Source organism: Mizuhopecten yessoensis, unplaced genomic scaffold, assembly GCF_002113885.1.
Source record: "Mizuhopecten yessoensis strain PY_sf001 unplaced genomic scaffold, ASM211388v2 scaffold10591, whole genome shotgun sequence".
NCBI classification, from domain to species: domain Eukaryota; kingdom Metazoa; phylum Mollusca; class Bivalvia; order Pectinida; family Pectinidae; genus Mizuhopecten; species Mizuhopecten yessoensis.
Window position 1 is genome coordinate 1702757 of NW_018408623.1, and position 13651 is coordinate 1716407.

General features: G+C 38.1%; 1 protein-coding gene across 4 annotated transcripts in view; it reads left to right on the top strand.

Moving 5' to 3' along the window:
- The window catches only part of LOC110461257 (DCC-interacting protein 13-alpha-like), a 64583-nt gene that overhangs the window by 7790 nt on the left and 43142 nt on the right, over positions 1-13651 (top strand). For all 4 annotated transcript variants that reach the window (XM_021514663.1, XM_021514664.1, XM_021514665.1 and 1 more), the window contains exons 2-10: positions 1547-1607; positions 2753-2790; positions 3712-3771; positions 4120-4191; positions 4641-4728; positions 5474-5515; positions 6661-6773; positions 7954-8132; positions 8259-8423. In XM_021514663.1, coding sequence (XP_021370338.1) covers positions 1547-1607; positions 2753-2790; positions 3712-3771; positions 4120-4191; positions 4641-4728; positions 5474-5515; positions 6661-6773; positions 7954-8132; positions 8259-8423 — 818 coding nt within the window. The remainder of the gene's footprint in view (positions 1-1546; positions 1608-2752; positions 2791-3711; positions 3772-4119; positions 4192-4640; positions 4729-5473; positions 5516-6660; positions 6774-7953; positions 8133-8258; positions 8424-13651) is intronic.

Below are 13651 nucleotides of genomic sequence, written 5' to 3' on the forward strand. Positions count from 1 at the left end.
CCGACATGTTGGAAATGTTTTTGTCTAACAGTGTACTTGTCACTGTCAAGTCAAAGCATACATTTTGTTGAAGTTATTAGAACCAGTAGAAAAAATGACATTTGTGTCCCAACCTACCCAAACATAAAATGCTGGTTCAGGTTGAGGCAGATACACATCTGATTAATACTAGCCTAATAGAAGGAGTTCCAATAGTAGCTAATAAGTCACTCTCCCATTGTACAGAAATCTCAGTTTTTGGTGCAAAATGGAGTTGGCACTGAAGTGTAAACAAGTAAGAATTGAATACTTTTATACATATGTTTGTAAAATCATCAGTAGCCTTGACATACAGGTTGTTTTTCATATACATCTGAACTGGATGACATGCTGCTATCTCGTTAACACCTGAAGGTATCTTATCACTCACAGGGACCAGTATACTCATCAACACCAGTGCTCACTATCTATACACCTGTCAAACTATAGCTTAGTATGGGGAACCAAGGAGATGGATTATGAAAGAGATTATTAAAAGAATTTCACAAACAGGTACTATCATATGGCCTGTATTTCAATAGACTGATACCCAGTGACGGACCCACTGCACTATAGATTTGGAGTTGTTTCACATGATAACCATAGATGTTGAATAGAATGTATTGGAATGTTTTTGTTTCAGATGAGAATATAGGTACTGACAGAGAACTATAGCTTTTGAATACATGTAGTTGTGTAAACTTGTCTCTGCAGTAATCCTTTGAATGTAAATGAAGGGCTTGTTTCAGACGAGGTCTCTGTTGACATTTGTTGTGTATACCAGTTTTCTGCAGTAATTCTTAGACTGTGTATAAATGTATTGTTTCAGACGAGGTCTCTGTTGACATTTGTTGTGTACACCAGTTTTCTGCAGTAATTCTTAGACTATGTATAAATGTGTTGTTTCAGACGAGGTCTCTAGTGACATGTGTGTACACCAGTTTTCTGCAGTAATTCTTAGACTGTGTATAAGTGTGTTGTTTCAGACGAGGACTGTGTTGACATGTGTGTACACCAGTTTTCTGCCGTAATTCTTAGACTATGTATAAATGTGTTGTTTCAAACGAGGTCTCTGTTGACATGTGTGTACACCAGTTTTCTTCAGTAATTCTTAGACTATGTATAAATGTGTAGTTTCAGACGAGGTCTCTGTTGACATGTGTGAACCCCAGTTTTATTCAGTAATTCTTAGACTATGTATAAATGTGTTGTTTGAGACGAGGTCTCTAGTGACATGTGTGTACACCAGTTTTCTGCAGCAATTCTTAGACTATGTATATATTTGTTGTTTCAGACGAGGACTCTGTTGACATGTGTGTACACCAGTTTTCTGCAGTAGTTCTTAGACTGTGTATAAATGTATTGTTTCAGACGAGGTTTCTGATGACATGTGTGTACACCAGTTTTCTGCAGTAGTTCTTAGACTGTGTATAAATGTATTGTTTCAGACTAGGTCTCTGTTGACATTTGTTGTGTATACCAGCTTTCTGCAGTAATTCTTAGACTGTGTATAAATGTGTTGTTTCAGACGAGACATCTGTTGTCCGTGTTTGAGAAGGATGCTCTGGCTCTGAAGAAATACAGTACTGGTCTGCAGACATATGTGTGTACACCAGTTTTCTGCAGCAATTCTTAGACTATGTATAAATGTGTTGTTTCAAACGAGGTCTCTGTTGACATGTGTGTACACCAGTTTTCTGCAGTAGTTCTTAGACTGTGTATAAATGTATTGTTTCAGACGAGGTTTCTGATGACATGTGTGTACACCAGTTTTCTGCAGTAGTTCTTAGACTGTGTATAAATGTATTGTTTCAGACGAGGTCTCTAGTGACATGTGTGTACACAAGTTTTCTGCAGTAATTCTTAGACTATGTATATATGTGTTGTTTCAGACGAGGTCTCTGTTGACATGTGTGAACCCCAGTTTTATTCAGTAATTCTTAGACTATGTATAAATGTGTAGTTTCAGACGAGGTCTCTGTTGACATGTGTGTAGACCAGTTTTCTGCAGTAATTCTTAGACTGTGTAAAAATGTGTTGTTTCAGACGAGGTCTCTGTTGGCATATGTGTGTACACCAGTTTTCTGCAGTAATTCGTAGACTATGTATAAATGTGTTGTTTCAGACTAGGTCTCTGTTGACATTTGTTGTGTACACCAGTTTTCTGCCGTAATTCTTAGACTATGTATAAATGTGTTGTTTCAGATGCGGTCTCTGTTGACATGTGTGTACACCAGTTTTCTTCAGTAATTCTTAGACTATGTATAAATGTGTAGTTTCAGACGAGGTCTCTGTTGACATGTGTGAACCCCAGTTTTATTCAGTAATTCTTAGACTATGTATAAATGTGTAGTTTCAGACGAGGTCTCTGTTGACATGTGTGTACACCAGTTTTCTTCAGTAATTCTTAGACTATGTATAAATGTGTAGTTTCAGACGAGGTCTCTGTTGACATGTGTGTAGACCAGTTTTCTGCAGTAATTCTTAGACTGTGTATATATGTATTGTTTCAGACGAGGTCTCTGTTGACATTTGTTGTGTACACCAGTTTTCTGCCGTAATTCTTAGACTATGTATAAATGTGTTGTTTCAGACTAGGTCTCTGTTGACATTTGTTGTGTACACCAGTTTTCTGCAGTAATTCTTAGACTGTGTATAAATGTGTTGTTTCAGACGAGACATCTGTTGTCCGTGTTTGAGAAGGATGCTCTGGCTCTGAAGAAATACAGTACTGGTCTGCATGGTTGCTGCCAGAGAATCATGAAAGCTCAGGTACAAATTGTCTTTGTTTTAAAGCATTTAAATCAACATTACTTTACGACACGTTTCAAATCTCATTTAAATGAATTTATCAATAGGCTCTAATTTGTTTGGCTTTTTTCTTCCTAGCAAAAAGATATACAAAAAGGAGATATATTTATTTTACCAATTGAAATATCCTTTTTTCACCAAATCACGTTCACAATGGAGATTAGACCAAAACAATATAATTGTATGTTTCAGGTACCCCAACCGTCCCTAGTTTTTACCTCCGACCCTAACAATTTTATCTCGCTCTAATACACTTAATTGTCCTTTTTGAACACGCTGAAAATGTAAGCATCATTATGACACCTCTATTTCATTGACAGTTATCAAAACCAAGTTTTGTAATTTCTTAAAATAGCTCCCCCCTCAAAATACAAAATAAATAAAAAAATAAAACCCCTACAGAGCTATCCTATTTCATACAATCATGTAACTTGAAACATGCATATATTTTTTGGGGTCTTAGGTCTCCGTTCCTCTTGATTATAAAGCAGACCAACCTACTGTGCTGTCAGTCATGATATTTGTCATGTCAATAATTTTATCTACAATATTACTGGGAATATAATCAAAATGTTCTAACTCTATAAAAAGGCCTGCAACCTATAGTTGTAATTCTATAAATATAGAGGAAATAACATAAATCTAAACATTTTAAATGCCTAGATATACTGGTACATTAAAAATGGTAGGACTATCTACCTTAATTTACTGAGTGACTCAAAAAATATTGTACTTTGTGCTTGTTTCGAGAAACGACATTCATGATGTTGTTATAATTTGTGATAAATCCTATCATCAGAACTTGTGACACCCCATACAATTGTTGTGATGTATAAATTCACAAATAGGTGATATTATGTTTTTGTTATTAAATGTCCTCAGAATGAGCTGTGTGCTGCTACACAATCTCTGGCCCAGCACCTCAGAGACTATGAAATACAGGTAAGTTAATCCACTGTAAGGTTCTACCAGGCACTACGATTGATTTCTGTTTTGTAATTAAAGTGCACCCTCATTTGAGTTTATAAATGTGTTTGGATAGTTATGAAACTATGTTCAAGCAGAAAGCTAAAAAATAAATACCTGGAACTCTGTTCCAATGAAAATATGTCTCCTTTTAGATAGATCTAGAACAGCTTGATTGTTAGGGATTGGATTAACTAATAACTGTGGATAAAGAAATATAATTTTCAGTCTTTTATTGCATTGCTAAATATAAAGTTGTTGATGAGCTGAACTTGTAATATTTGTCATGTTTCAATACTTATACTTTTGTTCGACCTTTTCCAGAAATTTTCTTTGGAAACAGAGGACAGTATTTTAACATCTACACTCAAACAATATGCCAGCTATCTAGATGATGTGAGTATGAACAGTTTTATTTGTGTAGATGGTCCCCGGATATCTATGATAAATAAGGAATTGGAACCAAAGAATGAGAGTTTCCAGTCCTCTATTTATGTTCTAAGATGTGATAGTAGAATCTATCAGTCCTGTAAGATGTGGACAGACTTGAGAAGAATCGGAACACTCAGATTTTGTCCAGAACTTGATAAAGCCTGTGATTTTAACAAATCAGTTTGGAAAGTCAACAATTGTACATATATCTACACCAAGTAATGCAGTGGAACTGATTATGGCACAATATTTTCTGAAGATAATCCAGATTAATATATTTGCTGGATTGACTAAAAAAAATCATTTAAATGTATTTGGATTCAACTTGTTTCGGTTGTGCCTATGAATTAATTCATATATAAAAATTTCACTTATCTTCTTGTTCACAAAATTATGATCTTATTTTGTACTAGGTGAGTTCAATCCAGCAGGTATTGTCAGCCCAGCTGTCTGAGACCATGATGTATCCATGTACCAAGTTCCTACAGGCCGACCTTGAAGGTATGGACCAGATTTATATAGGGTTGTAGCTACCAATTTGTTTCTTTTGGCAGAAATAAAATACTGTAAACCAGGAAATGTTTCGCCCAGTCATACTTTCGCCCTTTGCCCATGAAATCAGTTTTTGCCCAGTGTTACTTTCGCCCTTCACATTTCATTTCTCTGTTTATCATGTTGTTTACTTATATTCACTGTAATGATAAACTCGCCATCATCACGGAGGGCGAAAAATAAACTGCAGCGAAAATTTCCTGTTGTGCAGTCGTCATGTAGGTTAGAAAGTATATACTAGTAGTATAATTCAGACGGAGCTGGAACAGTCTTGTAGGGTTAGTGAGTACTAAGCAGACCTCATATACTGTGGTGTACTTGCAGACTTTATATACTACTGACAGAATATTTTGTTATAAATGGCCCCAAATCAATGACTGCAACCTTGTCTTTGACCCTGGCTTTAGCAACAAACTGTCCAATCCAACCAAATAATCCAATAACCCCTGATGTCATCTAAATCAGGTTTACTCACACTATCATGTCTTACCAAATTGATCCATTTCCCGTCCACGACAGCTAAATCAGATTTCATTTTGTACTTGGACAATAATCTTAACCTGGTCGAAACTTACGTAAAATTTAACTGCTCTTTCAATTTCTCTGCTATTTATCACAACACATTTAGATAAGAATTAATGTATGTAAGCTGTCTTGTCATTACAGATTATTTTACACTACTTTGTACTTTCAGAGGTGACTACCCTGTACGAAATGTTCAACATTGCATCAAGCGGTAAGCAATCTTAATTATATATGTTTTCCTCATACTTCTAGCATCATGAATTTGTGGCTTGCCTCATACTCAGTTCAGTAGTGCAGATTTCTTCTTGACTCGGTGATTTAGCTTCTATAAATATAAACTTTGTTAGTCCCTCACCGGGAACTGGGGAGGACTATTGTTTTGCATCCTGTCCGTCCATCCTTCCATCCCTCCGTCTGTCCTTCCGCTATATTGTCCGGACTCTATCTCCTACACATCTTGTCACTGGAACTTCATACTTGGGGCATGGGTTCACCTTGGTGAGGCGGTGTGTCGTGTATTAAAAGTAGGCCACTCTGATCTACATTTTGACCTTTGACCCACATCAAAGAAAAAGTTTGTGCGGGCTCTATCTCCTACACTTCTAGTCACTGGACCTTTATACTTGGAGTATGGGTTCATCTTGGTGAGGCGGTGTGTCGTATATTAAAGTAGGTCACTCTGTTTTTGACCTTTGACCTGCATCAAAGAAAAAGTTTGTCTGGGCTCTATCTCCTACACTACTAGTTACTGGAACTTCTATTCACATTTATACCACCAAATGCAATCAAATAATGAAACGCTATAGAATACATAGTAAAACGGTACCACTAACCAGTAAACATCCACCAGATTTATTTGCAATAGTAGCACTGACACTATTCCTTATTGAATACGGTGGGTCTATCAAACATTCATATATAGAATTAGTTCCTGCACAAATTTATCATCTGTGACCATTCGGTGGGGGACTAAAATTCGCCGAATTGTCTTGTTTATTTTACAACAATTATGAAACAAATTTTTACAACTTATACTAATCACTCTTGTTGACCCAGATGTTAGGGCGCGTCTTACTGTGGGAGGAAACCAGAGTACCCGGAGAAAACCCACGTGGTCGGGCAGGTGACCCCATACCCTTTCACATCCGATTGGGGAATCTAAATCCTCGAAAAATTAGTGCGCTATCCACTGCACCACCTGATTTAGCTTCTAAGTAAAAGATGAGAAAACTAAAGAACTGCAGTGATTTCATTTCAGCTAGTGTTATATATTAACTGTATAGAAATATGTTAGGAATAAAATGAAAAATACAATCGGTTATATCAACGGCATAGAGCTCATCTATATATTTACAGAACACGGCAGTGCCCAAAGTAGATACATGAAATTATCAAAGAGGAGAGAGGATGACAGAACTAGGAACGAGGCTAATCAAGATTTATATTTAACGAGGAAGAAATTTCATCAGGTAATGCAACATATATTTCTTTACTTTTGTTGAATGACATATAAAACAGTGTGAAGTAGTTCTGTTCTTCTCACACCGACCGTCACCAAACGAAGTTAGAGGGAGGGATGGGCGTGTATAATATTTGCCTGATCGCCTGTCGACACAATTTAGTCCACACTATTCTTTCTAGCGGACTGTACCAATTTTAATTAATCTTTGCACAGAGGCTTTTGTATGGTAGGGAGTTATGGCCCTTGACTTTTGTATGGTAGAGAGTTATGACACTTGACTGTTGTATGGTAGAGAGTTATGGCCCTTGATTTACTCACAGCCTTGTTCAGTCTACTACTCCTACAGAATAAGATTTCAGACATGTTACCTGTCATATAAGCTAGTGCGTGTGTAACTGTTATAATGCTCTTTGATATTATTATCTCATATATGAATTAAAATATGTTTTCATAAATACATTTGAGCTAATAAACAGAGTTAGACACTTAACTGTTTTTGAATTATAGTCCTCAGGACTACATGTAGTTGAATAAATTATTTGCAAGTCCTATGTCAATGTAACTAGTCCAAGATTTCCGTAAGAAAAGACTTTCAGCACAAAACATAAAAACTAACTGACTGTAGGGAACGTAAAACAACTACTGCCATAGAAATATGGTGAAGTTTCAGGCAAATTTTGACAATCACCATGCAATATATCTGTATTTTAAGCCTTTTTCTGATCTATTTATCAAATGATGTTGTGATAACATGTTTGTACAAGCCCAAAGGACCAGTAAGGTTTGGTTGCTCGTCTCGGACTAGAACACAAATGTTGGTGTCAGACCCTGATAAAATCTTATGCTGTTCTAATTGACATCAAATAATTACTGCTTTAATGAATATCCTCTTCAAACACTAAATTAGGAGAACAAGACATCGTAGGCAGCAAATGGTGAACAGGAAATCAAAACTTCTGAGAAAAGCGGTTTATTTTTTCTTCTTGTTTAATCATTTGCTTTAATGACTCTTTATTAATGCGCTGACTAATAAATAAACAAATTTGTTCTAGATTTTATTTTATTTTTAAGTCACCATCAAGTTTCCTAGTCTTTCCCTATACAATGCATACCCAGGAAAAACTTGAATTACATATATATGACTGTTATTTCAGACTTGAATTACATATATATGACTGTTATTTCAGACATCTTTACACTACTTCTCCTGTCTAAATGCCCTACAATACAAGAGGAAATTCTGTCTTTTGGAGCCTGTCATGGGCTACCTCCATGCACAGAGGGCCTTCTTCAGGATGGGTCAGGATGCTGTCGGGAAGACAGATATAGAGGACTTCCTCAGCAACATTGCTGCCAGTGTGCAAGGGTAGGGAAACAGTTCCTTTATAGCAGGATTTCTCTGATATAATACAAATGAATAGCTTGTGTTTGATTGTGAAATCTGTAAGAAACGTTTTAGAAATGCTTAGAGAAAAACTTTTTATCGTTAAAGGGTACAGCATGAACTACAGATGGAGACCAAGAAAACAGTAGATTTGATTGACAACCTGGAACAGCAGAGTGCACATCAGTATCACGGTCAGCCTCCTGTGGACATGCCTTATATACCCCCCAACACCTCCCTCACACAGAAAGCTGGATACCTCTACATCCGCAGGTAAGATATATTGGTCAACTCCTAACCCCCAACGCCTCCATCACTCAGACAACTGGATATCTGTACATCCACAGGTAAGATAATAACGGTCAACTCCTAACCCCTAACACCTCCATCACTCAGACAACTGTATATCTGTACATCCACAGGTAAGATATAATGGTCAACTCCTACCCCCCAACGCCTCCATCACTCAGACAACTGGATATCTGTACGTCCACAGGTAAGATATATTGGTCAACTCCTACCCCCAACACCTCCATCACACAGTAGACTGGATATCTGTACATCCACAGCTAAGATAATAATGGTCAACTCCTAACCCCCAACACCTCCATCACACAGACAACTGGATATCTGTACATCCACAGGTAAGATATAATGGTCAACTCCTAACCCCCAACACCTCCATCACTCAGACAACTGGATATCTGTACATCCACAGGTCAACCCCTATACCCCCAACATCTCCATCGCTCAGACAACTGGATATCTGTACATCCGCAGGTAAGATATATTTGTCAACCCCTATACCCCAAACACCTCCCTCACACAGGAGGCTGGATATCTGTACATCCACAGGTCAACCCCTATATCCCCAACATCTCCATCACTCAGACAACTGGATATCTGTACATCCACAGATCAACCCGCTATATCCGAAACATCTCCATCACTCAGACAACTGGATATCTGTACATCCACAGGTCAACCCCTATACCCCCAACATCTCCATTGTTCAGACAACTGGATATCTGTACATCCGCAGGTAAGATATATTTGTCAACCCCTATACCCCCAACACCTCCATCACTCAGACAACTGGATATCTGTACATCCACAGGTCAACCCCTATACCCCCACCATCTCCATTGTTCAGACAACTGGATATCTGTACATCAGAAGGTAAGGTAATAATGGTCAACTCCTAACCCCTAACACCTCTCTCACGCAGGAGGCTGGATATCTGTACATCAGAAGGTAAGATAATAATGGTCAACTCCTAACCCCCAACACCTCCATCACACAGTAGACTGGATATCTGTACATCAGAAGGTAAGGTAATAATGGTCAACTCCTAACCCCTAACACCTCTCTCACACAGGAGGCTGGATATCTGTACATCAGAAGGTAAGGTAATAATGGTCAACTCCTAACCCCCAACACCTCCATCACACAGTAGACTGGATATCTGTACATCAGAAGGTAACGTAATAATGGTCAACTCCTAACCCCTAACACCTCCATCACACAGTAGACTGGATATCTGTACATCAGAAGGAAACGTAATAATGGTCAACTCCTAACCCCTAACACCTCCATCACAATAATGGTCAACTCCTAACCCCCAACACCTCCCTCACACAGGAGGCTGGATATCTGTACATCCAAAGGTAAGATAATAATGGTCAACTCCTATTCCCCCAACACCTCCATCACACAGTAGACTGGATATCTGTACATCATAAGGTAAGGAAATAATGGTCAACTCCTAACCCCCAACACCTCCATCACACAGTAGACTGGATATCTGTACACCCACAGGTAAGATAATAATGGTCAACTCCTATTCCCCCAACACCTCCATCACACAGACAACTGGTTACTTGTACATCCAAAGGTAAGGTAATGGCTAACTCCTATACCTGAAACACCCCCATCACACAAAAGGCTTTTTATCGATACATCTGCAGGATAAGACAACAAACTTACCAGTCCTGTAACTAAAGACTCTGACAAATTCATAGAATGCATAATATAATTACCTGTAACACTTGGCTAGATCTGATGACGAGTTAAAGCAGCACTTGCATTGGTGTTGTAATTTCTAAATACGGAACTTCTGTTTATCAACTTGCATTGATATCTAGATTTTAGACAGCACGTCATGTTTTGAAACATTTTAAAATTGTGAGCTTGAATAGTGGTACAGTGATGATTGCCTTTTACAAATTGCATGCATATATTTTATTGGACCATTTACAGCTTTGTAGCTTTCATATCATGTTATTTACACATTTACGTTCAAGTTTGTGCTGTATTTAATTTGTGGTGTTGAGATCGCTGTATACTCTATTAAACATGTAAATCCGTATTGAAAAGTAAGAAATAACATAGTACAGAGATGTATTTAGGTGTTTATTTTCCATCCCCTAATTTTAATGACACAGTTTATGTTTCTATGTTGCTTTGTGTTATTTACTAGGTCCAAGATGTTCCCTATAGGGTAAGGAGAGAGTGGTGGGCTGCAGAGGCGTTGTAGTGGGAACACTCTCCAAACCATCTCTCTTTTACTTAGATGTCATGACATATACCCTGGGTATATAATATCTGTGTGACGCGACTCATTTATAAATTCAAACAATAGGCTTCTTATGACTATTCATTCAGTTTAGAGCGAGGCTTTGCCAGGTGCTAAACTTCAAAAAGCTTATCCCGAGGGTTGTGATTTTCTGTAGGGCAATACACAGGAGTGAATGATTATTTTTCTTCCATGCTTACCTACAGTAGACATAAGTGGTAATGGTGTACCCAGTGCAACAAGCCATCATCATAGACACATGGGTTGTGTCACAAGACTGATGAGGCTTCCCTGGTGCAATGGTGGCATTTTCAGAATAATATTGTGTGTGAGTCGTGAATTGTACTGAAGCCCAACCTTGCTGATCATAATCTTCCTGTAGAATGGTCTTACAAACTTCTTGGTTTCAGAGATATGCGTTGACAGAGTTTAGAATGACAAAATGATGGTTTTAGGCTTCAATTAAAACCAATAAGGTGGTAATCTGATGTGTCCTACACTAATTTAGAGATGCTGAAGTGAAGGTATTTGTCCTCGTATTGTCATGAATAATGCCATCACAGACCATTGTGATTCCCTGTTTTAAGGACAAAATCAGATTAAAGGCTGCTCTTGGCCAGAAGGCAACGATTGAGAGAAAGCTGTTATAAATGTGTATTCAAAACAGAAAACTACTGATAACTCTTAACAATTGAAAGCATAATTACCTAACAATAAAAATTCAGTTTTTAGGAATATTCCAAAAGAGTTTCTTTAATTTTTACCTTGATTTAGTTTCTGAGAATGGTGTACATGTGTTGAAATATGTGTATCAAGTAGTTTTTGGGTTCTTTGGAGAGTGCTCCTTTGTACAAGCCTGACTCCCTTTAAGCTATACACATCATTCATCAGCCTATCATTATGCACAATCTTACGTGTAGATTTGATGTGTTTCAATATTTAAACTCACCAAAAAGTTTGATGGATTGTTTTTTTATTTGTGTGTTGCTAACTCTAAACTTGATTCATATTTCTTCATTATTTTAGTTTATCATGTTTGAGTTTGTTTTCTGTAGAAGGTTATCAATTTTAATAGAGTCAATACTCGTTAATCAAGCCACCAATAATCAGGTATCCCATTATCCAGGAAACAGAATGTCCCACTATCTAGTCTGTGTTTTAGGAGACAGATTGTCCCACTATCTAGTCTGTGTTTTAGGAGACAGAATGTCCCACTATCTAGTCTGTGTTTTAGGAGACAGAATGTCCCACTATCTAGTCTGTGTTTTAGGAGACAGAATGTCCCACTATCTAGTCTGTGTTTTAGGAGACAGATTGTCCCACTATCTAGTCTGTGTTTTAGGAGACAGAATGTCCCACTATCTAGTCTGTGTTTTAGGAGACAGAATGTCCCACTATCTAGTCTGTGTTTTAGGAGACAGATTGTCCCACTATCTAGTCTGTGTTTTAGGAGACAGAATGTCCCACTATCTAGTCTGTGTTTTAGGAGACAGAATGTCCCACTATCTAGTCTGTGTTTTAGGAGACAGATTGTCCCACTATCTAGTCTGTGTTTTAGGAGACAGAATGTCCCACTATCTAGTCTGTGTTTTAGGAGACAGAATGTCCCACTATCTAGTCTGTGTTTTAGGAGACAGATTGTCCCACTATCTAGTCTGTGTTTTAGGAGACAGAATGTCCCACTATCTAGTCTGTGTTTTAGGAGACAGAATGTCCCACTATCTAGTCTGTGTTTTAGGAGACAGATTGTCCCACTATCTAGTCTGTGTTTTAGGAGACAGAATGTCCCACTATCTAGTCTGTGTTTTAGGAGACAGAATGTCCCACTATCTAGTCTGTGTTTTAGGAGACAGATTGTCCCACTATCTAGTCTGTGTTTTAGGAGACAGAATGTCCCACTATCTAGTCTGTGTTTTAGGAGACAGAATGTCCCACTATCTAGTCTGTGTTTTAGGAGACAGAATGTCCCACTATCTAGTCTGTGTTTTAGGAGACAGAATGTCCCACTATCTAGTCTGTGTTTTAGGAGACAGAATGTCCCACTATCTAGTCTGTGTTTTAGGAGACAGAATGTCCCACTATCTAGTCTGTGTTTTAGGAGACAGATTGTCCCACTATCTAGTCTGTGTTTTAGGAGACAGAATGTCCCACTATCTAGTCTGTGTTTTAGGAGACAGAATGTCCCACTATCTAGTCTGTGTTTTAGGAGACAGAATGTCCCACTATCTAGTCTGTGTTTTAGGAGACAGAATGTCCCACTATCTAGTCTGTGTTTTAGGAGACAGAATGTCCCACTATCTAGTCTGTGTTTTAGGAGACAGAATGTCCCACTATCTAGTCTGTGTTTTAGGAGACAGATTGTCCCACTATCTAGTCTGTGTTTTAGGAGACAGAATGTCCCACTATCTAGTCTGTGTTTTAGGAGACAGAATGTCCCACTATCTAATCTGTGTTTTAGGAGACAGATTGTCCCACTATCTAGTCTGTGTTTAAGGGGACAGATTGCCCCACTATCTAGTCTGTGTTTAAGGACACAGAATGTCCCACTATCTAGTCTGTGGTTTAGGAGACAGATTGTCCCACTATCTAGTCTGTGATTTAGGAGACAGAATGTCCCACTATCTAGTCTGTGTTTTAGGAGACAGATTGGCCCACTATCTAGTCTGTGTTTAAGGGGACAGATTGTCCCACTATCTAGTCTGTGTTTAAGGGGACAGATTGCCCCACTATCTAGTCTGTGTTTTAGGAGACAGAATGTCCCACTATCTAGTCTGTGTTTTAGGAGACAGATTGTCCCACTATCTAGTCTGTGTTTTAGGACACAGAATGTCCCACTATCTAGTCTGTGTTTAAGGGGACAGATTGTCCCACTATCTACTCTGTGTTTTAGGAGACAGATTGTCCCACTATCTAGTCTGTGTTTAAG